Source organism: Misgurnus anguillicaudatus, chromosome 18 (assembly GCF_027580225.2).
Source record: "Misgurnus anguillicaudatus chromosome 18, ASM2758022v2, whole genome shotgun sequence".
Taxonomy (NCBI): Eukaryota; Metazoa; Chordata; class Actinopteri; order Cypriniformes; family Cobitidae; genus Misgurnus; species Misgurnus anguillicaudatus.
In genome coordinates, this window is record NC_073354.2 from 15,807,714 (window position 1) to 15,833,509 (window position 25,796).

The 25,796-nt window shown below is 36.6% G+C and overlaps 1 protein-coding gene across 3 annotated transcripts; it reads right to left on the minus strand.

Annotated features, from left to right (window-relative positions):
* Positions 1 to 2,773: 2,773 nt before the first annotated feature.
* ptk2bb (protein tyrosine kinase 2 beta, b) lies at positions 2,774 to 25,153 on the minus strand. 3 transcript variants are annotated; one of them, XM_073855943.1, is made up of 31 exons: positions 24,997 to 25,153; positions 21,475 to 21,710; positions 21,175 to 21,356; positions 20,981 to 21,065; positions 20,814 to 20,893; positions 20,637 to 20,699; positions 20,486 to 20,540; positions 20,206 to 20,346; positions 20,007 to 20,081; positions 19,493 to 19,594; positions 19,287 to 19,404; positions 18,959 to 18,998; positions 18,753 to 18,781; positions 18,588 to 18,635; positions 18,366 to 18,460; positions 16,936 to 17,017; positions 16,365 to 16,465; positions 15,603 to 15,718; positions 15,353 to 15,453; positions 15,048 to 15,137; positions 11,199 to 11,403; positions 8,159 to 8,261; positions 8,005 to 8,064; positions 7,768 to 7,890; positions 7,448 to 7,600; positions 7,250 to 7,285; positions 7,082 to 7,106; positions 6,951 to 6,997; positions 3,903 to 4,037; positions 3,538 to 3,618; positions 2,774 to 3,416 (listed from the first exon to the last, which is right to left on the minus strand). In XM_073855943.1, the coding sequence occupies exons 2-31, from the start codon at positions 21,664 to 21,666 to the stop codon at positions 3,177 to 3,179; spliced, it is 3,003 nt and encodes a 1,000-aa protein (XP_073712044.1). In that variant the 5' UTR covers positions 21,667 to 21,710; positions 24,997 to 25,153; the 3' UTR covers positions 2,774 to 3,176. The 3 variants fall into 3 exon arrangements, with proteins under 3 accessions (XP_073712044.1, XP_073712043.1, XP_073712042.1); XM_073855942.1 differs by having other exon boundaries at positions 7,448 to 7,597; positions 19,275 to 19,404; XM_073855941.1 differs by having other exon boundaries at positions 19,275 to 19,404.
* Positions 25,154 to 25,796: the final 643 nt, after the last annotated feature.

Below are 25,796 nucleotides of genomic sequence, written 5' to 3' on the forward strand. Positions count from 1 at the left end.
TGAGGTCAGGCACACCTGGATCAATCAGTCTGTCCAACAATGGCAGACAGGAAACAAGAAGCTGGCCGAAGTTCAGGAATTAGTGCAGCTGGGCATAAAGCCTATTTTGTCTACTGTGTTGAGAAATAAAATGAAATTATTTTTAGTGTTAAAACCTCTTTATTTAATGCTTTATTTTCTTTTAACAGCAAACAAAAACAAACAAACAATCAGACTAACAGTCTTAAAAGGTCTACATGTCCAATATTCTTATGTGACAACCAACCCCGCTAGCTATGAGACAACCATCCCCAACTGACTTCTTGACAAACATGATAAGCTTGCTGCCACACGGCTTTAACTTGATCGCTAAAAGATGATTCAAAATAAAGCTACTACTTTTAGCTTTTTAATGAGTGTTTTGTTTTTGAATGACTAATATCCTACAAGATCTCAACACAAAAACAACACCAACATGAAAATTTACTCTGACCCATAAAAATTAAAAATTGTCTCCTAACCTCAATGTTTTGTGTCTACTCAGCAAAATTTCAAGTGCAAATGAGTAAGCTATTAAAGGCTAACAAATTGATATCAAAATTGTACCACAGTGCCATGTAGTATGTCTGGAATAAGCAATGTGACAACCAACCCGTGAGACAACCAGCCCCGGTCTCCCCTACTCAAAATAATTTATTATAACGTTAAAATTGATACTTTGTAGTTGTGAGGAAAAAATGTGGCGATTTTGGGTGTGTCCTTTTAAATGCAAATAAGCTGATCAAATGCAAACACTGATCGCCATGATGGTGGTTTGTTAAATTGAAACTTAATTGTGCTGTCAATTATTTTCTCTCTCCCTCTGCACTAAATGGCAGTGCCGTTGTTGGATAATGCAGATTAAGGGGTGGTATTATTATAATAAGATCCCCGTATGACATCACAAGGTGAGCCAAATTTCAATTAGCTATTTTTTCACAGGCTTGCAGAGAATTTTCTAGGTTGATAGAAGCACTGGGAACCCAATTATAGCACTTAAACATGGAAAAAAGTCTGATTCTCATGATATGTCCCCTTTTAAAGGTTTGGGTGAGGTTAGTTTTGGGAGTAGGTGATATAAAATAAACCATTACCCTTGTATGAACGGCAGTCTAAATTAAGGTGCTTCAGTATATGATACTGTAAAAGAACCTTAATTTGTACATTTTACATCTGAAATATCTTTATGTTAACCAAAAGTTATTCAGGTGCTGTAAAGGTAAGAAAAATGGCTCTTTTAAGAACTTTTGATTAAAGGACAAGTTCGGTGTTTTGCACTTGGAGCCCTGTTTTCAGATTGTTTGTGATGAAATAGAATAGTTTTGATTGAAATTTGGACATATGATGCTGGCCCGAGAATTTTCGGTTTCCCTCCACCCTCACAATGGCTGCATAGGTGCACCGGAACAATCCCTCCCAAAATGCACCAAACCCTCGTCTACAAAGACGCGAAACTCACCGAGTGGTCAGGGGCGTTCACCGATATGCTCACACAAAAATGGCCGCAAAAGATGCTCTCCAACAGGTGTTTTAGCATTCGTTGTAAACTTGTGGACCTATTTTTCCAAACGACTCACACCCTTATATTCTTCCGTTGAGAGCTTAAATAATAGACACTCCAGCCCAGTTGGTGGCGATAATCCACCTTTGCCAATTGCAAGAATACAAACAACGTTCCCGGCGCAGAGTATTACCATACACTGTAAAAAATTTGCTGTAATTATGCAGCTGGTTGCCAGTAACTTACTGTAGAAGATAATGACTTAAAATGCTTCATGTTCATTTAACTTTAAACAAGCTGTTGCCAGAAAATAACATAAATGTAAAATCTACAGTAAGTTACTGGCAGCTAGTTGCCAGTAATACCCAGTAATACTGTAATTTCTACAGAAATTTATTACAGTGTACCTCACAGCACATCTAATACAAGTCAATAGAGTTGGACAAAAACTATGATAAAACCTGTTGGAAAGCATCTTTTGCAGCGATTTTTGTGTGAGCACACCACTGAACACCCCCGACCACTCGGTGAGTTTCACGTCTTTGTAAACTAAAGTTTAATGCATTTTAGGAAGGATTGTTCCAGTGCACCTGTGCAGCCGTTGTGAGGGTTGGGGGGGTGATACCACAGAAACCGAAAATTCTCGGGCCAGCAGCACATGTCCAAATCTCAGTCAAAACCGCTCCATTCCATCATAAACAATCCGAAAACAGGGCTCCAAGTGCAAAATACCGAACTTGTCCTTTAAATGGGAACCACAATAACATCGAAGAACCCTTAGCACTTTTTTCACATTTTTACAGTGACACAAACCTACAGACAATGCTATGTGTGGTGAATCTGTCCTGACATGGCTAACAGATGTTTATCTGCATAGTTTGGATAGTGTCTGCAAACTGTTATACAAAATGTGTTACTGTAGGCTATGAAGGCAGGGCATTTGATGTCAACAACACTGTAAAAAAGATTTGTTGTTTCAACTTAAAAAAAAAAGGAAGTGTTTGTCCTGCCCCAAAAAAATATTGGGTAACTAAAAAATGTTTAGTCTACTAACATTTTTAAGTTAAATTAACAATTTTTTTTTAAGTTGAATTAACAAAAATTTAAGGCAGCACAAACACTTTTGTGTTATTTTAAGTTGAAACAACAATCCTTTTCCCTATTTAAGTTAATAAGGCTATTTATTATGCTATTCTTGCATTATTATATGGATAGTTTAACTTCATCATTTTGTATTTGTACAATAAACACTGTGCAGATGAAGTTAACATATATTTTAATGACATTTCCAAACTCCAAATGTTAAAAAAAGCATATTTGCTGGATTATGTTTTCTGCCATTTTTCAGACACAATATCAATAGAAATGCTGGCTCATACAGTATACTGGATAAAGTAAGCGAATTCTTAACATCTCTCTACATTCTCTCACTCCAGACAAAATATAGGGAAAAAAGTCCTAAACTAAAAGATTAGGTTTTTAGAATCATAAAACTTTCCAAAGAGAGCTGTAAAAATGTGAGGCAGTTGAAACTGAGGCAGTTTTATGTCTCGTTGTGTTTACATCCTCCTGTGTTATTGCATTACAATAGCTTCTTATACAAGCAGACTGTATTCCTGTCTCATCATAAAACTGTGACTCATGTTTGTTTAAGTCTTTAGTCTGTGTCCTCTGAGGCGGCGTCCTCTGGTTTGGGTTTGGCCAGGTTTGAGCGCACACGTGCCTGGTCTACAGAGTCTAACAGGTTCTTGGCATCCATGGCCAAACTATGGGCGGCTGCCAGCATTTGTTTCTTGCACTCTTCCTTCAGAGAGGTGATGGCGTTCTGCTGGGCCAGACGCATCTTACTGATAAGCTCAGCCAAGTCCTTATTCAACAACTTTTGCGTACCCTCGATCTAAAAGCAGGTTTGAGAGACAAAGTGCATTCAGATTGGAAAAATCGACAATTATGCATTAAATTAGCAATATGTCTCAATTTTGTAAAACCACAGGAAAGAACATTAACTAGTGAAATACCTCCATCCTGCAAGACGGGTGCAGTGTTGGTAGTATATCATCCACACTGTTGATCAGATTTCGTAACGAGAGTCCAACATTCTACAAAAAAAGTGAAATTAATTCATACAGCATAAACATCAGTGCAAAAATGCCCTAGGCCAGCGGTAGGCAACGTCGGTCCTGGAGTGCAGATTTCCTGCAGAGTTTAGCTCCAGGTCTAATCAAGCACACCTGAAATAGCTAATCAAAGTATAAAGAGTCACTTCAAAACTACAGGTAGGCGAGGTTTTATCAGGGTTGGAGCTGGGGTCTGCAGGACATTGGCCCTCCGGGGCCGAAGTTGCCTACACCTGCCCTAGGCTCTTGTGCTGTCAGACCCTCACCTTGACAGGAGAGATGTACTCAGTAGATGGCAGTGTGTTTATGTCGTTTTTTAGCTGCACAACCACCTTAACAACTTCCATGACATACTGGTACACGCTGTCCTCCGAGCGGTCCAGCTCTGCTGTAGGTGCAGGCTAAAAGACAGAAGACACAAAAAATTTACGTATTTTAAACCAACAATTAAACCTGACATCAAATGTTTTTTAAGCTCAAATAACACATTTTTAGGGTCGGTTCAGCTAAAGTGACACAGAGCCCCTCTCCCAAAGAATTATCAGTCTTAATCGATTGATGATTGGCTCTTTTCGGAGGAAGGCGGGACTTTAGACACCAGAGCGACCATATTGAGCTTTGCATTTCCCCCATTCATAGTAATAGCAGTGCCCAATCTTGTTATTAAAGATGGGGTGCATGATCTTTGGAAACCAATGTTGACATTTGAAATCACCTAAACAAACACGGCCCTACCCCAATAGAATCTGGACCTTCTTTTGATATAGCCACCCCACACATACGCAACCCAGGCAACGATGCTGGTTAGTAGACATGCACCTTACTGCTGATTGGCTACAAGTGTGTTTTGTTACTCGGCCCGACATCCTTTTCCAAAGTGTTTTCAAAAATCATGCACCCCACCTTTAATATTTATTATCTTTTATACATTATCCCACTTATAACACAGCTGGATTAAAGATTTGATCGGCTATTTTAATACACGAAACATTTAAGTTAAGTTAACCCTTAAATTGTCCTTCTTTTTGATTGTGGGGGAAGTGAAAAACCTTCAAAATAATATAACTCTGACATTCTTTGGTCTAGACAAAAATCTTGGTCTCTTTTTAAAGAAGACACTTTAAAACACTTAGGCTATGTTTACATTAATGCGTTTATCCTTTAAAACACGTTACTTTTGCTACGTTTACGCCTTTCAATAACACTGCACCACCGTTTTCGACCCTCATAAACGGATTCGTTCGCAAACACTGCAGACCATGTTTTAGTTTGAGAACTCAGATGTTGCGCTGCAGTGTAAATGAACGTAGTCTTATGTAAACAAACAGCTGATTTTAACGTGACAGCGCATCATTTTTAAAGTAAAAATAATTTTTATTCATGTAAATGTTGGTTTGCAACAGAGGTCTTGCCAAAAATAGTAAACATCTACCAAACAGCTTTTATAAATGCTATCAGATTGTTTTAACATGTATCCTTAATAGATAATGTCTGTTTTATATTTATGTTTGAGTATTGTTGAGTTTGAATATTGTTGTAATGTTGTTTATGTTTTGTTTAAATTTAGTTAGCTTATTACGAAAGATAGACTGTAATTTTAAACGCCATATAGGGCGTTGTAAAGGCCAATATGAAGGGAGAATTGTAATGGGTCAGACATTATTTTCGAGTTTAATTTAAGTTTTGTTTGCTACTTTAAAATGAATTTCGTTTAATATAATTTGTCTCTTAATTTGAATCAATGTTTTGTTGATAAGTTTTGTGAATATAAATTAATAAAAACAATACAATCAATGTCATATTAATATTTAATGCTCGTGTATCCGATTGCGCTTTTTGCTATTTCTGTGTTGCTATTAATGTCATATTAATTTTTATTAATTAATTGCACACTGAACAGCGACCGGTAAGGAAAGATAAGTTATTTGGTGTTTACCTCTTATTATGTTTGATTGAAGTTTGCATTTGCTTAAATTTATTTTTGCTTCAAGTTCCCAACTGTTTAGTACTGTTCACTTGAATGCGTCCTTTTTAAATCATAAAGACATTTCTGTTTGGTTTATAACATCAACATTAACCTATTAATCATATTAATTTGTTGTAGGGGGGAGCTAAAGACTCTCCGAAACACATTTTTATAGGTGCATTTATGTAGTTGCCGACAAAAGATCCAGGTATGAATTTTTGTCAATATCGCACACCATTAGGCTGCATTAATGTGCAAAGTTAAGCTATTATTAGAGTAATAATTTATTTTACACTTTTATGCGCATGCCCAGTTAAGTGATTGGTCATGTTTTATGCGTTTATGGTCGTGTACAGTGTGGATGGAGATTCTTTTTAAAATGCCAGTATAAACGAGGATCGTTTTCATTTTAAAATGCCGTTTTAAAACGCAAATGCTCTAATGTAAACAGGGCCTTAGTTGTTCACTGAAGTGTTTGCTATTGTAAATATTAAATAAAAAATAGTTATATTAGTTTAAATTTATTTTTAAAAAGAAAAAGTAATGCAATTAATTATGTATTTTATATTTAAAAAAACATACAAATATTTTTTTACACCCAACAACAAGTTCTGATCCAAATTTAAAAGTTAAAATCACAAAAAATTAGGTTTTTGTCACACTTTTAGGGGTTTTACCAACAAAGGCATGTGTGACAACAGTTACTTGCATAATCTTGTCACAAATTACTAAATTACTGTCATTGAATTATTGTTAATGCAAAAATGTTTTTTGAAATGTGAAAACCAGTGGCGGCTTCTTTTACGAGGGCGCACAATGCGAAGTTCGTCACAACATGTATGTAGCCCGTCATGTGTGTGGTTCATAATTGTGTGGTTCTGCGCATGGAGTGATCCTATGTGCATCACGTGTCTTGTCAAAATAAGTGCCTGCTGCAGGTGCGTCTAAAGGGTTTATGATAAAAGAGACGCTCGCGTTTGCCAGATACTCGCATAATCTCATGCGTAATTAGAGTTTACTGTTAATATAAACATAAACGGTTTTGACGTGTGTGCAGCAGGCACTTATTTTGACAAAACACGTGATATTTGATATTTGGAAATTACTCTTAATACATTGTTCTTTTTGCAAAATGGTGATGGAATACGAAAACTTCAATCTTACAGCTTTCCAACGATATATAAAAATGCGTCCCTGTAGGACGGTTAATGCATAGAGGTGTGGTGGTTAATGCTGATTATCAGTTTGTCGTTTGTTAAATTTCAGAACATAGCATTCCAGAAAGCAAAGAAAAAAGGTACAGCATGCATACAGTACACAATTTTCGATCATTCTCAACAAGCCTTACCTGCACTGCTATTCTGGGTGGTTTTGAAGGAGGCAGACGAAGATCCGCTATGAGAGGACACCGAAAACAGTCGTATAATCAGTGTGGACATGACTGAAATCAAAGGAATTTATCCGTACAACGGGACTTACCATTATTAAGTGATGGTTCAGGTGTCTGGTAATAAATAAAAAACACATTTTAAGGTTGTCAAGTATACGATTGATCTGCACAAGTGGCAAACGTTTTAAAGTGCACCATATATATAATTGGAAATGTATAACGTATATCATTTGGATTAAAGAATAAAACACACACACCTCAGGAAGTTTTGTGCCATCCTGAACCATTGGATCCTGAGAAAGAAAAAAAAAAGGTTATGATAAAAAGCAGTACATCTTATTGTATAACTAAAATGTATGCATAAAAATGTACGCACTGCCACTGTATAGATTTAAGTGATGTCCTTACAATATAAAATGGGTACACTTGGGTTTGTTACAGGTTTCCCCCCTTACCAAAAGCTTTTCCTCTTTCTTTAACCATTTTGTGTCTTCCTCCATCTGTTCTTTCTGCATCATCAAAGTTTCCTGCATGCGCTCCTTCTCCGCCTGCCAAAGCCGCTGGGCGTCTTCCTTACTGGGCGGCACAAAGCTGAACTCAGCCTCCTGCTAATGCACAAACAACCACAGCAATTCTAATGGATTATCCCAAAGAGTGTTCATTTCATAAAATCAACTGAAAGCCCTGTTGTACAACTGCAATAAACGATTTCTATAGACAATAGATACATTTTAAGAATGGTTTGGTAATAGCCATCAAAATGGTCTAAGCTTACTCCGAGACTGAGGCGTCGGGGCGAGGCCTTGGGAAGAGACAGGCTGTTGGTTGAGTCAATAGGTGACTGGTAATCACATGGGCTGGCCAGGTCTGGTGAACTGGCACATAAGGCCTCATTCAGCTGGTGACAATAAAACACACAAATGTTGATTTTACATTTAATCTCAAAATAACCCAACTCACGCTAATAGAAATGTATACAGTGGTTCTTGATCGAAAAGAGTCTTTACATTACCTGAAGGTGCAGGCCGACTCCAAGGGTATTTCCAAAACGGGATGTATTGATTCTGGAAGGCTGGAGATTATATAATGAGGTTATATAATGCAGTGAGGAACGTGCTCTGAATGAGTGTACTGACAAACAAACAGCGTATGAGTTTAACTGCTACCTTTGGTGGTGGTTCACTAAACTTTGGCTCGATGAAACGAGTCATACGAGCCTTGTCTCTTTCTCTCTCCACCTCCAACTCCTTCTCCATTTGGTGTACGTCGCTGTTATAAGAAGTGCTTTGTTAAATTAAATATAAATACAAATTCAACTTAAAATTACATAATGCAATGTTAAAGCAACACTATGTAGTTTTTTTACCTTTAAATAATGTCTCTAAAATTATTTCAGTGATAGAACAACTTTTAACTGGACAAATTGTAGTGTTGCTGCAACCTACAAGCAGACTCTGAAAGTGGCGGTGGAGGGTAGAGCACACAGCCCCGCCCCTCCCCCTGCCTGCAGAAGAGTGTCTGATACCAGGCACTGTTGCGCTTTTCAACCACATGGGGGAGCTGTAAGTCATTTTTACATGGAAACTACATAGTGTTGCTTTAATGACATAGTTCAAGAGGTGCAGGTTGATCCGCCAGATCAATGTTACTCAAACTGATTGGCTTTTTAAAATAATTTTTTAGCCAATGACAAAAAAATCACCTGCCTCCATCCCCAGCTCCAACTTCTGGATCTGTTTACGGGGGAATTTGTGCATAACATTGCAGCAGCATCACTTACTTACCTGCTCATCCTGCAAGAAAGCCTACGAAGGCCCTGTGTGGGCATAGCCTAAAGGCCCCGCGCAGGTTTGCTCACTAGCGAAATGTTGGCCCCTTAGCGCTGGCCCTGCATGGGCAGCCCTCACTTAGCCCCCAGGAAGTCCTCATACAGCAAAATCCCCCGGGTTAAATAAACACTGCTGGATGTATACATTGCCCCATCCTACAGAGTGTTAAAAAAGCAACAATGAAGCAGAATCAAAAGCCCTGCCATCCCCTCATCTCTGTTTGAAACCTTAAATTGCATTTTACATCTTATCCGTAGAGTCATTTTCTTACTTTTGGCCTAGCTTTTGTTTCATTCAAAGTCACCACCATTGTGATCAGTGTCCGTTCCAGTAGACCTTGACTCCTGACTCCTACCTTGTTCAGTTTTTTTGACTGCTATAACTTTGTGGGTTAACAACATGTTATAGAGCAATTATTTGATGGTGGTTAAAAAAAGTAACAAGCCAATGCTCAAGAGTCAAGTTCAACTAAAACAAACACAGATCACAACAGTGGTGACTCCAAATGAAAAAAATAAATAAACCTTGAGTAAGAAAATTACTCCACAAGTAAAGGGCGATTTTTAGTCGTGCGTAGGTCCTACGGCGTAGCAGCGACGGCGTAGGTTCCGCGTCGGTTTTCATTTATACTTGTGCGTCGCCGTCCGCATCGACGTGCAAACACACGCGAAACCGCTGGTTGGCAGTAATCACGCGTGTAACCACAGTAGCAGCAGAAGCCGTCACAGAAGAAGCAGCTAAGCAAGTAAACCCACAAACGAAGAAGAAATAGCAACTTGTTGTGTATAATTTGAGAAGACCAGCAATGATGGAAGTAAATAAACAGCGACTTATGTTTCAGTTTGAGTTAAATCACTCCTCAACTTGGCTCATCTTTGTTTTCACCGTCTCAAACGGAAATACCTATGACGCGTTTTTTTTTACCTGACGGGAGGGGTTCTGGTGGACCAATCACAGCGCTTACGGTCCGCGTAGAGCCGACGCGCTGTTAGAAATTTTGTGAGGTGCGCTTCAGGCTACGCAGAGCTACGCACAGGCTACGGATAGCCTACGCCGTAGCTACGCCGTAGGACCTACGCACGACTATAAATCGCCCTTAAGATGTAAAATGCAATTCAGAGATGGTGAGAGAGGGGATAACAGAGCTTTTAATTCTGCTTCAGTGTTACTTTTAACACTCTGTAAGATTGGGACAATATACACATTCATCAGTGTTTATTTATTGATTTTGCTGTATGAGGACTTCCTGGGGGCTAAGTGAGAGCTGCCCGTGCAGGGCCAGCGCTAAGGGGCCAACGTTTTGCCAGTGAGCAAACCTGCGCAGGGCCCTTAGGCTGGCCCTAAGTGGGCCCATAAAGGACCATCGCAGGTTTGCTTGCAGGGCATTGCTGCATATTGCAACAACATCAGCAGCGTTAGCAGATCTACTTCTACCGAGACATGTCATGACCATACATACTGTACTAAAATGTATCCCAAGATCTGCCATGACTGAAATATAGGTTTTATTTACATTGACCTATATGGATATTAAAAAAGCTCTCACATTCATTACTAACAGTGTGGATGGAAGCAACTAAATCCTGCAAAGTCCTAAATCTTTACATTGGCTTTCAGTCACATTTAAAATTGATTTAAAAGTGCAATTATTTGTTTATGGGCTACTATCACTCAAGGGCCTGCTGTAATATCGGAATACATCGCAGATATGCTTGTAGGACATAAACCTAATAGACCTCTTCGATCATTAGTATGGCGTCAGCTGGAAGTACCTAGTGTTCTGTCCAAAGATGGTGAGACAGCATTTTACTATTATGCCACCACAGATCTCAGATGAGATGGTAGCTGAATCCAAAATGAAGAAATATATTTTCTTTATTTTATTTGCTGACTAATCAATGTTCTGCACCCTTTGTTAACAATAAACCATTTAATTCCAGTTCATACATTTTAATTAAATTATTCTACTTAAGTAACAAATCAAGTTTTTATGTTTCTCAGGAAAGCACTTTGAGTTATAGTATATGAATTGCTTGCTATATAAGTAAACTTGACTTGGATTACTGCCTTTCCTGCCAGCTTAAACAGAAAGCACTTTTAAGGTACAAAAATGGACTGAAAATTTTACTTTTTATCTTACGTTTGAACACTAAGTTTTAATGTATTGCTCAATAGCTGTTTGTTTTTTTTTAATCAAAAAAGTTATGGATGCAGCTTTAATGTTAGACAGGCCATCAAAGTCTACTGTACATAATCCGTACACAAGCGGTCCATTCAAAGACAAAGCATGTCATATCTGCAGTGTTCTCACCAGTATAATTTACACACTTGGCATGATCCCATATCAATAACAGTAATCAGATAAAAGAGGCCAGACCTGATATTGCAGGCGAGTTCAGTGAAGGTGGGTCTCTCGCGAGGGTCGTAGCTCCAGCAGCACGTCATGAGGGAGTACAGGGCAGGAGGACACTGTTCGGGTTTGGGCAGCCTGTTGCCCTGCTCTAACTGATTTATGACATCACGGTTGTCCAGCCAGTGGAACGGCTGTTTACCACGACTCATGATCTCCCATACACACACGGCTGCATAAGATCAACACAAGAAGAAAAATTACTTTCTAAAGGTGAATTACAAAACACTTTCCACTTTCATTGGGCCAAACCGTTCTAAGGGTGATGAACGGTTAGACAACAGTGCTGAGAATTCGGAGCGGTTTGTAATTGTGTCGTAAATGGAAACAAAACAGTAACCAAATTTTACAATGGTTTAGTCCAACAGTGGAATTGCACTATATGTTTCCATTTGGTTTGGCACGGCACTATTATGGCGCTTTTTCATTGCATGGTACCCCAAGGTTTAGGTCAGGTCAGCTCACCTCACTTTGGCTTGGTTAGCTTTTCCATTTAGTAACACTTTGGAGTGGGAGGGATTATAGGCGTGTTGTTATATTTGCGCTGCCTACTGCTGTGACATCATACATGTGAGAGCGTTGTTGTACATTCCCATACATTCATTTATTTCTCAGTCCGCCACAAAATTAAAATTGACCACCACCAATAGATGTTTGCACATCGCGTTTATCACTACCTCCGTCTCACATGACAGTTTCTGTACAAACACCCGTGGCGTCAGTCGACACGTTTTGCTGAGCCTCATTTAAGTTGCATTTAAGAACATATTTGCGGACGTGCGCAAAGCGAATGTGTCTTCACAAACTGCAAGTCTGGAAAAAACTGGTATGGTGTTCCTGATTCTCAACCTGTGGATGTTTTTATCGCTAAAAGGGAGTTTGGGAACAGGTTTACATGACAACAGGTTTACAAAAGACAGCGCAAGCTAGCACGAACGTAAAGCTAATCTTTTACATTATAGTGATGACGCTGGTAGTGAGGATTCTCTCAGACCAATGAGTGACCTACAGTGTTTTCGCATCACGTTTTGGTATAAGCTTGGGTCGCTTGGAAGCCAAGTATCAGGTACTACGTACTGCACCCTGTGAAAAAGCCCCCAAAAGTAAGTTCACCCGAAGCAAACTGTGGGGTACTATACAATGGAAAAGCGCCATTACAAACCATTCTCAGCCTGTTATTTACATTGCATACCATCATCTGCGTTACTAAGGCAACGACTAACCCATTTGTATGAAGCTCGATTTACACAGGATGACAGCATTGAGGCTTTTTGCTACACAAAAAGGCGGCTTTTGTTTTGACGGCAAGGATGCTGGTTTGGTTGCGCTAGTGATTGCTGGTGTAGCTCTAGTGTTATCCACTGCAATGATTTTTATGTTCTCCGGTCTTGCATAAATGTACTGTAACTGCCTAGCGTCTGCACTAGGTTATTTGCATAAGGCGATCTGATTGGCTGACGCCTGCATTGGCAATTGAAAAGTTCCCTTCCCCAATGCCAGTGACGCGACCCCAACAGATCCACAATTCAATTCGGCAACACATGATGTCACCAAATCAAAGTAAATGAGAAACGTTAACGCTGACGTCCCGTGTGAATGGAGCGTTACACATACCGAAGGATGATACTATGAGCCCACAGTGGAAAATAAAACCATAACCGTACCGGCTCGGTCGGATCAGCACATAATGGAACTGTTACACAATGAGAACAGTTCGGCCCGGTGATTAAAAAGCAGCTACAGTATGCTGAATATTGCATATGATTAGATCCCAATAGGGGTGTCCTCGACTAAGGATTTACATATTCGAATCAGAATTGTCGAATCTTTCCATAGTCGACCGATAGTCGAATCATATAAGTTTGTCTGCATGGGTTGGGAGGGGGCCAGACCAGGTACAAATTGGTAACTTTTATTTTCTTTCACAAGCAGCACACATAAACAACTTTCTGTTAAAGTGACCAAAACTGTCTTTCAAGTGATGAACGAAGACAAAACTGACGATGCATTTATATATTTATTTTTTTAAGGTAAAATATATAAGGCAACATTTGTTTATTTATTCCTCATAACATTTTAAAGCCACGATCTACAGAACATCACACAAAAATACATTTTGATAACTAAACCTAAAAAAAAAATAACAAAGGTGATTCTGCCTTGGAAACCCCGGCTACAATTCAGTGTTTTTATTTAATTTGGAGATATAGTGCGTCAAAGCAGTCATGACCAAAAAAAACCCCGACAAATGAGAAATGACAAATAATTTGTGATTGTGACTGTAAATGATAAAAACGAATCTTTATTTACAATTCATTAAACGTAAATTTATAACAAGAAAAACACTGAAATGAATGATTTTATAGACACTACGCGTTATTATTTACCACAGAAATACCTGCTTGCTTGCTCTGACTTTGATCATCTCTGTATTCACTTTAGATACAGAAAGACCGGATGATATTATTTATTTCAGGAATCTCTTTGCTATCATTTAAAAGTGAACACCAACCATAATATTAAATCACAAGAAAGACATTCGTGTCAGGCAGAAATAGGTTCGGTGCAGATAGTTTCCGTTTCATCACCGAATTTTAAAAAAACGGCTTACCTGTTTTGTAGTGTAACTTTTGACAAGATAACCAAAATGTATGATAAATACATTTTAAAAACGTATACCCGTCGAAAAACATCCGTTTTTTAATGTTTAGTTTGATGAACTCCTAAATATAAGACGCAGATCACCTAGCCCGTTCGGCTAAATTACATGCGCAAGCATGGCCAGCACGCAATAGCGCAACATCGATACAACGAAAAGCTATCCAAAATGTGCAGACTTAAATTAGATCAGAATTTACGTTTATAATAGATACATTTTTTAAATAAAATAAGGTCAGAAGTAACAAAGTGCATAATAAATATGCAAAGTGCCTCAAGAGCACAGAAACAAAACACAAGCCAAATAGATAAATCAGATAACCCAGAGTGATTTATAAAGAAAATAAAATAAATTATTAAAAGAATAGAAAAGTATAGCCATAATATAATTGCCAGCTTTGTCTTTTAAATGTAGAAACAAAAAGGCAATGGTTTACTAACGAAGAAACCTCCGTGTAGCCCGGTCACAGGGGATTTTGGATTTATTAAGGCATTTTAAAAATATTTATTGAAAGCTGTTACTGCACATATTATTTGCAGCATTATCATAATATGCTGTATATTAATATATTGGGAGAAAGCTGTTATATGTGAAATCAGATAATGTGTGCACCCGTATACGGCCAAAATTAAATGATCCTCATTTCATAACACATCCGCGACGATTCGACTGTGAGATTGGTAGTCGAATCAGGCTTCTCCTATCGATGCATCGAATCTTCGACTATTCGGGGTCACCCCTAGATCCCAAGTTGATGTTTATTTTATAAATTTTTATTATTTACTTGAGCTTTGCATTAAAAGAGCCTCTTAAAAAATTGAATTTAATCTTATTTTAATATGATTTTTTAATAAATGTATCAAGCACGGCTGCAATATGTTCAAAACTGGTATAAAGTCGTGACCGAAATGAAAGCCAGATACAGTCTAATAATTTGTAAAAATTAAGTTTATGTTATCTGTGGATGGTTAAACATGGCAAAGCTTCAATTCACTTCATAAAAAAATCTTACTTCTTAGTGTTCTCCAAGTACTTGATGAATAATAAAGGAGATTAAAATGTATTTGAACTCAGGTAAGCGTTTGTCTGTATGAATTAATGAAGTTGGTTGTCAGTGAGTGACTTGTAAATCTGATGATTTGCTGTTATTCACTTACCAAACATCCACACATCACTGGCTGCTGTGAAGCGCCTGAAGTTAATGGATTCAGGTGCCATCCATTTGATAGGTAAACGGGTAACAGATGCTGCAGACATGATCCAAGATAATGAGAAGTTTCTATGGTTACTAAACCCAATACAACTACTAAAACAAAACATATTTTTAAAGATTTGCATGATGTGACATTGGAAAATTCAAGATGAATATAGCTATGATTCAATAGAATATAAACATGACAACACTGCTGTTTTTTGGTAATTTAACAAATTTTTACTTCTATGAGTGTGTAAAACAGGTTACCTTTGTAATATTCCTCATCCTCTATGTATCTGGATAGACCAAAGTCACCCAGCTTCACACATTCAGGTGTGGCAACAAGCACATTTCGTACAGCTATGTCTCTGTAAAGCATAGACACACAATAACAAACATCAAAGAAACATTTTAATTTAATACTGTAAATATTCATGTAAACAAAGTTATTTGTGTGTCACTGCATTATGTACTGATATGGTGAATGTTTTGTGCATAGTAATAGTAACAGTCTTACCGGTGGACCATGTTCACTCCTTGCAGATAGACCAGCGCTTTGCAAATCTGTAGACTGAAGAGAACGAGTGTCACGCTGCTCAAACTCTGCTGATTTTTACTCAAGTACTTCCCCAGCTACAAGTACAACAATTGATTAGAAAATGGTTAGTTTATTTTAATAAATGGACTTCCCAACATTTTTCATATTGCACATCATATTGAAATGAAATCTGCTGCCTTAAAACACACAAAGGAACATTTTTAGGCCACATGATGATTTGTGAAACATTATCAGAGTTAAAAAATAACGCCGTCTTTGTGTTCACCCACATAACCAGATCTTTTAAGAACTTAGTTATTTTACATGAACAGTAATGAAACAAAGAAAAATAGTTAAAAAGTAATTTTTTTTAGCTTAGGTCTCCTGGTTTTTTGAAAATGTCTCCTGACAAAAAGATATCTCAATGTTAAAGTACAGTCAGCTTGGCCAAGATATGAAAGTCAAGGAATTCAATCATAACTCAAAGCATTTCTCATTAAACTGTCCATGACCAAATTTTACCCATTCTAATTTTATTGGTTTAATTTAAAAGTGATGTAAACACCTCTCTCGTATATCTCATATAATTTAATACCACACTGCTCATCTAATAACTCATAGTGGCAATGTTATCGGCTCTGCAATTTCCCATAAGATGCATTTTAAAGTACTGTATAGTGCCAAGTACATCAAATAATCAAGTACAAAATAATATCCAGCATCCGTTATGCTGTTGCTTACCTCTCCTAGCTGACACAACTCCATGACAATCCATACAGGGTCTTCCTCGATCACGCCTATTAGTCTCACTATGTTTGGATGGTCCAAGTTCTTCATGATAACTAGATGGGGGTGATATTGTGTAAGAAAGAATAAACTTAGTGTATTTAATGCCAATTTTTACATATTTTATAAGGTGGGTAATTTGTATAAATTCAAACAATCATATTTTTCGTTTTTTTGTATTATTTGTTTTTACCCCCGTGAGCAAAGCATAATCTTAAAAAATAACCAAAGATGTCAAATTGAATAACAAGCCACATGATTAAATATATATAAACGAAAACTCTGCTTTCTTTAAGTGAAAATCGTATGTACACTTTGCTATCATCCTCAAGAAAAGGTTCAACATGAAATTCTTCAAACAATTTCTTTCTGAATGACCCTTCCTATAATTTTTGCGGATGCAAAAAAATTCATGAAGAAGTTCACTACATGACACGGCTACACATTTAAAGTTAATCAGTACAGGTATTTTAAGCCTTCAAATCACTTATGTCCATAATAAATACCTGAGACTTTATTCTCATACCTGCTTCGCCCACAAACTTCTCTCTGACATCAGGAGCACATTCCTTACAAGTCTTCACTGCAACACTGATTTTCTCTCCATTCTAATCAAAACAATTATTCCCATTTAGATGCTTTATTAGAATTTATAATCATGTACGTCTGAACAATACTGTCTAACAAGTGTCTGTGAAGCTGCTTTGGAACAATGCACAATAAGAAAAGTACTATAGAAAATCTAATTGAACAGGAATAACAATAAAGTTTAATCTTATCAATCACAAATGTGACCCTGAACCACAAAACCAGTCATAAATAGCAAGTAAGTGTATTTGTAGCAGTAGTCAACAATAAATTGTACGGGTCAACATTATTGATTTTTTTATGTCAAAATGGTTCCATGAAGATATTTATTAAATTTCCAAATATAAATATGTCAAACAAATATTTATCATTAGTAACATGTGTTGCTAGGACTTGATTTTTTCAATATTTAGATTTTTTTGCACCTTCAGATTCTAGACAGTCAAATAGTTTTTTGTGGTCCAGGGTCACAAATAATACCTCAGCAAAAATTGGTGATTCTCGCGAAATATGACTTATGAGGTGTCATGAAACATTTTGATAAAAGAAGTAAATGCAAAGTAAGAGTTTTAAAATAAGAAGCATACAGTTACAAACATCTCTTCATGTACTATTTTTGCACATGATTTCAAATGACATCATACAAACCAATTTTGTTGTTTTTTCCACATTTAAGGAGAAAATTTTAATTACAGCAACGTGTCCATGACTGGATTTGGGTTCTTTGACATGGAAATATTTATAATTAAAAAATCTAAAAAATAAAAAGCTGCAGTGCATGTTATACTATAAACATTTACAGTAAAGAAAGATGTGGTATTTGGTGATCATTGGTAAATGTAGAGACAATAATAAGGAATATAAATGTGTCCAAGAAAAATGTTCTCATCCTCCGCAACAATTTTCAATCATTGTTTAAGCCCTCAAGAAACTAACATTTTCAGAAATTGTTGGAAGGGACATAATAAATAATCAGTTCTTATTTTTTCTCTCTAGATAAAAGTTGAAATTTTGTTTGTCATAGTACCTAGACAACTTTTTAGTTCTCATTACCGAAACATGAGTTTGTAAATGCATATATTTAATGTAATATCATGTTGCTATAAAATAATGGCTATAGTAAGTTCAGACCTAAATCTTATATGTGCAAAAAATGGCTTCAAGGGTTTCTTTAAAAGATCTGATGCTGGACAGCTTTAACGTCTGGATTTCGTGAGAATCACCAAAATGTGTAATATTAATAAAGGTAAGTTATTGAAAAGATTTGCAAAATTTACTGTCAAATTATCATAAGCTTTATGCAAAGGGAAAATGTGACATACAAGCATGATTTACTATTTGCAAGATTACTATAATGGGCCAACTTGCCTTTTTCTGATAAACTCCTTCATGAACTTCTCCAAAGAACCCTTCACCCAGCAAATTTTTCAAGACTATTTCTTTCCTCAAGAGTCCAACCTTTGCTGTTTAACACATATGAAAGCTACAGTATGAGATGACCACTTCAATGTAAAACATGCTATTGTGCAGTATAAACAAAAACAAGTGAGTTTGGGTAAACACTTAGAATGAACAACTTTCTTCACATACCAGGTGGTGGAGGCTTTTCATCTGGGATTTCACAGTATATATCAGAATCTAAAAAAGAAGAGTGAATGTTACTCCTATTTTGGGGAAATTATAATAGCATACAATATAAAGCTGAGAGAATCTTGCTTTAACTGTAAATAAACACTGTAAGTATCTGTTACTCACTGCTGTATCTGAAGGAGTCTGTTTTCTTTCTAATTAAGGACAAGAACAACAAAAAAAAAGTAATTTAGTACCAATGCCTTCATGTGCAATGTCTTTAGAAATATATTAAATGTTTTGTATATCAAATTTATGAAAGTTAATTAATATTTTTTCTGTTTTGTGGTTCTGAGGATAAGAAAAGAGATGAGGAATGTTGATGTACTCACCCGGAGGGAATATCAGGAAGAGAGTTGCGCAATGGCGCACCTAAGCCAGGGAAGATAAATCTCAACTTCCAATACTGAGAAATGTGGCAATTCTCATACAAGCATTAATCATAAAAAGCGCACAGCACTCAGCACTTTCATATGATATGAAGCAATGCTGGCATAAATTCTACCATGAGATAAAACCGAAGACTTTCGGTCATTTATCTTAGAAAATGAAAATTTAAATCATGAATAATGATCAGTATTTCTTTAAGGATCTTTTTTGCAGACATCTTATGAGACATCTGTATCTGGAAGCGTAATTGGGACTTACCTTGCGGTTTACCTTTATTTGCTTTAGCCATCAAAGAAGAGTCTGTGTTGTTTATAAACCGACTGTAGCCATCAATCAGGTCGGCCATGTTTTCTGCGATGGCCAGAGACGCCACGCTGATCGAGAGATTCTAGGAATGCACAAGGTCACAGCAAGTTCAGGAAAAAAGTTGTGCATATGCGTTTTATAGCTTGATACTAAGGTGAGAATTTTCTCACCTGTCTGGCACCCTCAATATCAATGAGTAATAATGTTTTGCCATCAGTTTGTGTATTGTACTTGATGCTTCGGATCTGTTTGTATTCAGCGAGAAAGACCGCCTGGGTAGAGCAAGACAAAGTGAATTTTAAATTTTCAAACGGTAATTAAATTGAATAAACTTATATGTGACCATGAACCACAAAACCAGTCATAAGGGTATTTTATGATATATTTATTGTAGGAAATGTACAAAAAATCTTTTAATGGAACATGATCTTTAATTAATATCCTAATGATTTTTAGCATTAAAAAAGGATAATTTTGACCCATACCTGTACAATGTATTGTTGGCTATTGCTACAAATATACCCGTGTGACTTATGACTGGTATAGTGGTCCAGGGTCTCATTTTAATAGTAAAATATTTAACATATTAAAATACAGTTATAAATAGAATGTATAAAGATTAATTTGAATAAAAGATTACAATATAATTAAAAGTATTTTTAAAAAATATATAAAGTTGCTCACCGTGGAGTCTGTTTTGGTGCGCTGACGAATGCCTTTCGGACCTATGACTAAATCCACTGCTAGACTCCATCCTTGCTGAGTAGATTAAAAAAGACAGAGCGTGTCAACTTTTGGTCACATAAGTCATGCATGGACACAACTCACTAGATAATCTAAACATTGGTGATTGCATTTTGAGTTGTAAAACTGTGAAACTTACCACGAGTTCACATTGAAAGACTTCCTCATCAAAGTTGGAAAACTCTCCATAGGTTTCGAAGAACTTTATCATACATTCATCCTCTTTCAATGTAGAGTACTGCTGAAAGGTTTGCTGGATGAGCTTTCTCAATTGCTTAGGCTGTTAAAAATAAAACTCCAGTTTAGATGAAGAAGTTTAATTTGATTGTGCTAAACTAAACCCTTATCAGTTAAAGGCCATTTTCTGCAGCATGAACATGTGAAAAACAAAACATGTGTGAATGAAACATAAGCTTGACCTTCATACTGTCAATAAGTCCCTTGGGAAAGAACAGGTCCAGACCAACTTCTTTCCTAATTGAAAGGAGTAGAGAGACAACATACAGGTATTTAAAAAAATAAAGCACATGACCCTAATATCTGAATTTTGTAAGGAAAACATGAACTTACTCTAAAAGGTCAAAATTCGTCTTTTTCTCTAGACCTTTGGCATTCATGTCTTTATAAAACCGCCTGAAAACACATGAAACCCACATGTAGCAACGATTTGAAAAGACTTTCCAACACAAAAAAAGGAATACAACCGTGAAATGAATGAAAACTATAGGGTATAATAGTGTTATTTACCTAATCTCTAAACAGCCCAGGTGTAGAGCCATTCCATCACTAACTTTGTTAGCATGATGCTGCATGTAGTCACTCCTCACCTATCACAAATATTTCAATTAATTTCTTAACAAAAGCATAGAAAACTACATAAAGTCTGAGGACATCTGAAAATAATGTTTGCTCACCTGTTGATAGAAATATAACAAGAAGGTTCTGTCTTCTTTTAACTTTTTCATATAATCAGGTGGAATGTAGCGAATTCTAAGGTCATATCTGAAATAAAACGCACGCACATATAAGAAAATGTGTCTGTAAAGACAACAAGACAACAAATAAAGAAAAATTAATTCAACAATTTTTCTCCTGTTCAAAAGTCCTGTATCTCCACTCAGCCTCAGCGTGATGGCTCTCGTACCGCTGCTCCACCTCTCCCACAGTAAGATCTGGGTGCAACCAGTGCAACTCCTCAGATTTAAGATGTTTAAGTCTCAGCCCAAAGCAGCCTGGATTCTGCACGTTTGGGCCTAATCGCCCACTGTTCAGAATAGACTGAATAATGGTCTGATGTAGAACGAAAACACAGATTGTTAAGTTATTTTAGAGTATTTATTTTATACAGACAATTTATTTTACCATATGAAATACTAGAAGTACTTAAAGTTCTCCTCATGAGTCCTACCTTGATCTGCCATGAGCTGTCACATTTGACCAGTTTGAAGTTTTTGCTGAGATTATTGCTGCTACTGAAGCACACTTTCATGATCTTCACAGGGCCACCTTCTCCAACAGGACCAAAGTCCGGGCTTTTAATGCCCCCATCCCAATCCTGGGAGGGTACCTTCCAGGAAAGGGTGCTTGTATCACCCGCCATCCTCAGGTAACGCCTTCAAAGATTTCCCCACACTATCATCTCATCTTGCAGAAGAGTGAAAGTTGGATTAATTAAAAAAATACTTGGTAAAATAGAGTTTTTTTCTACTTACATATTCTGACTTTAAAGGGGCCATGGCACAAGACTTTTTTAAGATGTCAAATAAATATTTGGTGTCCCCAGAGCACATATGTGAAGTTTTAGCTCAAAATACCATATAAATAATTTATTATAGCATGTTAAAATTGACACTTTGTAGGTGTGTGCAAAGATGTGCGGTTTTGGGCGTGTCCTTTAAAATGCAAATGAGCTGCTGAAATGCAAACACTGATCACAATGATGGTTGTTTGTTGCAATTAAAACTTAATTGTGCTTTTCTCTGCACTAAATGGCAGTGCTGTGGTTGGATAGTGCAGATTAAGAGGTGGTATTATTATAATAAGAGCTCCTTGACATCATAAAGGGAGCCAAATTTCAATGACCTATTTTTTCATGTGCTTGTACAGAATGGTTTACCAAAACTAAGTTACTGGGTTGATCTTTTTCGCATTTTCTAGGTTGATAGAAGCACTGGGGACACAATCATAGCACTTGGAAAAAAGTCAGATTTTCATGCCATGGCCCCTTTAAGTGAAAATTTAAAGTGAAAAAAGCTTAAAAAAATAGGTGTTACCAATTGAAGTAATTTTAAAAGTTTTTTCACCCTAAATTTTTCACTTAAAGTGAGAAAGCTTAAGTAGATAATAATAAAACTAAAATATTTTAAAGGTGCAGTGTGTAATTTTTAAAAGGATCTTTTGATAGAAATGCAAAATAATATGCAAAACTATATTATCTGGGGTGTATAAAGACCTTTAATAATGAACCTTATGTTTTTATTACCATACAATGAGACGTTTTTATCTACATACACCGAGGGTCCCCTTACATGGAAGTCGCCATTTTGTGCAGCCATGTTTCTACAGAAGCTCTTAACGGACAAACTTTTATACTAAGTTGTCTCCAACGATGACATGTTTGACCTGTGGCGGCTACCGTAGCTTCTCTATACTTTTTAAAAGCGAGGGATGAGCTGTAAACTGAGCTGTTGATTGCAATTTGCAACCTCACCACTAGATGCTGCTTAAATTCACACACTGCACCTTTAAGTGTTTTTTTTTTTTAGTTAATCCAACTTTCACTTTGTACAGTGCACTTTAGTTTTTTTAGTTATTCTAAGAAAATATGGAAGTCATAAAAACTTAACCAATGTGAAAACTATTTTACATGGTAAAGTTACTCTCTACATGGAATTGCTCGATACCATGATTTTACTTCCTAACGTCCTTTAAAATCTATTAGACCAAAGTTTCCTTGTGTTTGCTCACATTGGCTTCATTGTGTTCATGTGCTTACACAAGCATGCACCCACACCTCCCTAATTGTATTTTTTTGGTGTGTGGTGCTCATCCCAGCGTTACACAGATCAAGAAACGTTATATGATAGGACTCCTTAAAGGAATAGTTCAGCCAAAAAATGTTCATGATTTACTGACCCTAATTATTTTGAGTTTCTTTGTTATGTTGAACACAAAAGAAGATATTTTGATTATTGATGGTTACCACAGTTGACGGTACCCATATGCTTCCATAGTATTTGTTTATCCTACTATGGAAGTCAAAATGTCTACCATCAACCATGTGCTGCTCACCATAATTTTAAGAAATTCATAAGCAGATACAATATTGATGGGAACAAGAAGAAAAACACTGTACTGAGATCAGTGGTTTTTTTTTTTACATGACTTTTGAAAGCACTTGAAGATGAGGTTTATGTATGTGTATTCTGTCTGGCTGTTTTGTTTGCCTGAGGCGATGAATTCCTAGAAGTAAAGCTACATTTCTTTTTATCTCAGTCAAGTCTGACTGTGCCACGTTATCTGTATTTGTGCACAAAACAGTTGTGCAATGCATAGTATTGTATACAGGTGACTAATAACAAAGCATTTGTGTGGCTCTGCTATTACAAAACAAAGATTAAGCAAAGTCATTCAGTGTTGCTGTTCAAATTAGTTATGAATTGTAAATAAAAAAGTATCAGCTGTGTTTTGTTTCATTTCTTCAATTTGGGTTATATCAGCTGACAGATTTGTTGGCACAAGGCTGAGGTTACAAAGTCACATGGGGATAAATGTAACATTATTTTTTACAGTTTGGTTAGGTTATAATAGAAAAAATATCAGACTTGATTGGCTGTTAGCGAAGCTCTAAAATGGTTAAACTAACACTGATAAAAGCTGTGTGGGATCTGACATTTGGAGATTTGGAGAAATTTTTACAAGCCAACACTAGCTCGAGAGATACAGAGAAAACATTACCACTGGGTGGATCCCCACCTGTATTTCAAATATCTAAAAATATGAATTTGAGGAACAATTTTTACACAAATTATTCAAATAGAGAAGTAGTGCACGTCTATTATCGTACTGTAATGGGTAAACTAATAACAGTATATCAAGTTGAATGTTAATTCATTTTTGTTTTGTTTACATATCCCTTGAATGAAAGAAAAAGCTGAGAGTAGGAAGGTCTCTCTATCAAACTTTTTCTCCTTTTAAGTTCAAAAGCTAAATGCATTAAATACACAGGGCGCTCATCATGGGGGACAACTAAATATCGTCCATTGTCCACTAATGTCCTCTAAAAGACAACATACTGTGTACACTTTGGGCCCTAGGCAGGGCAAATAAAATTTGTCCTGGGCCCTCAGTTTTAGCAAACACACTTGGAAAGAATACATTTTTACTATTTAACATTTTATTAAACAGTCTTCAAGGCATATAATATCGTATTCGACTGAAATAGCCTGCACACGGTGTTACAATTTTATAATTATGTATAAACACAAAGCCAACAAATGCGGTGGTTCAGTAGCCTATAAGTTTAAAAAATGGCAACTACCTGTACGACTTATTTACATTTATTAATGCCATATAGAGTGGACTGTCGATGCCTGGACAGCAGGTTGTGAAACAAAGTCAGAATCTTCACACGCTTCAAGTACGCACTGGAATGCGCGCACACATAACTTAACCTGCGCAGACTTGCCTTCTACTCGACTCTTATACATATAACACATAGATTCATCTGAAATAATCTCACAAAATAGTCATTTAACTCTGTTTTCCTATCGACTTTATAAGACTTTGGAAATGTTATTGAATTCACAAGAACAAGATAGCTTAATTCTCTGAGGAGTGACTTTGAAATTGATGTACATGATAATTCTTGTAAAGCAAACAACTCGAGTAAGGTTTTTACTCACAAATTATTTAAACGTTTCTTACTAACCTTGCAAAGCTGAGTCGTTGGGATTTTCCTGTTACCTTCCCACAGTTCAAAGTCCAGCTCCGAGAGTCACAGGTAGATGTGGAGCGTAAAGCCACTCCCTTCTCCTTACTCAGCCATGCATCACGTGCGCTTCCTTCTAATAGTAATGCCAAATATCAAAACAAAACGGTCCTTTAAAATGTTACCAGATAGTAAACTCAACTATTCGATGTAAAACTTTATATTAAGCGGGTTAATATATACTACAGTATAGGCCTACTTATAACAAAAATAATGCAACTATTACCCACCTACAGTACGTTTTAAATATAAACCCGCCCCTAACCCAAAGCTGCCCAGAATGTACACAATAAGTACAATGTAATCAATATACTTTGGTTACATTATTTCTGAATTTTTTATAAAAGTTTTGCCAACGGATACAATTCTACATGTATATTTCCTCTATGCGTATTTTACAGTGTTTTATCTACTTATGTACTATAATAGGCTGCTACTGCTTAACGTGTACGCTATTTTTTCATCGTCCGTGAATAAATGAATTAAAAGTTTGACACGACTGACCTCTTGTGGCGAGGTACAGAAATAATTCATTAGACTGTTGTCTTTATTGGTACACTGTAATTACTGCCTGACCTTTACCTGAACAGTAATTACAGTATGTTACTTTAGCTTGGATGGCTTAAACTAATATTCAGTTGCGAGCTGCAATGGTGCCATTTATAATAACCAAACAGCCTTTAAACCAACAAACTGACTTAAGGGTAATGTAAGTTCATTATAGTGACGCTTGTGCAATT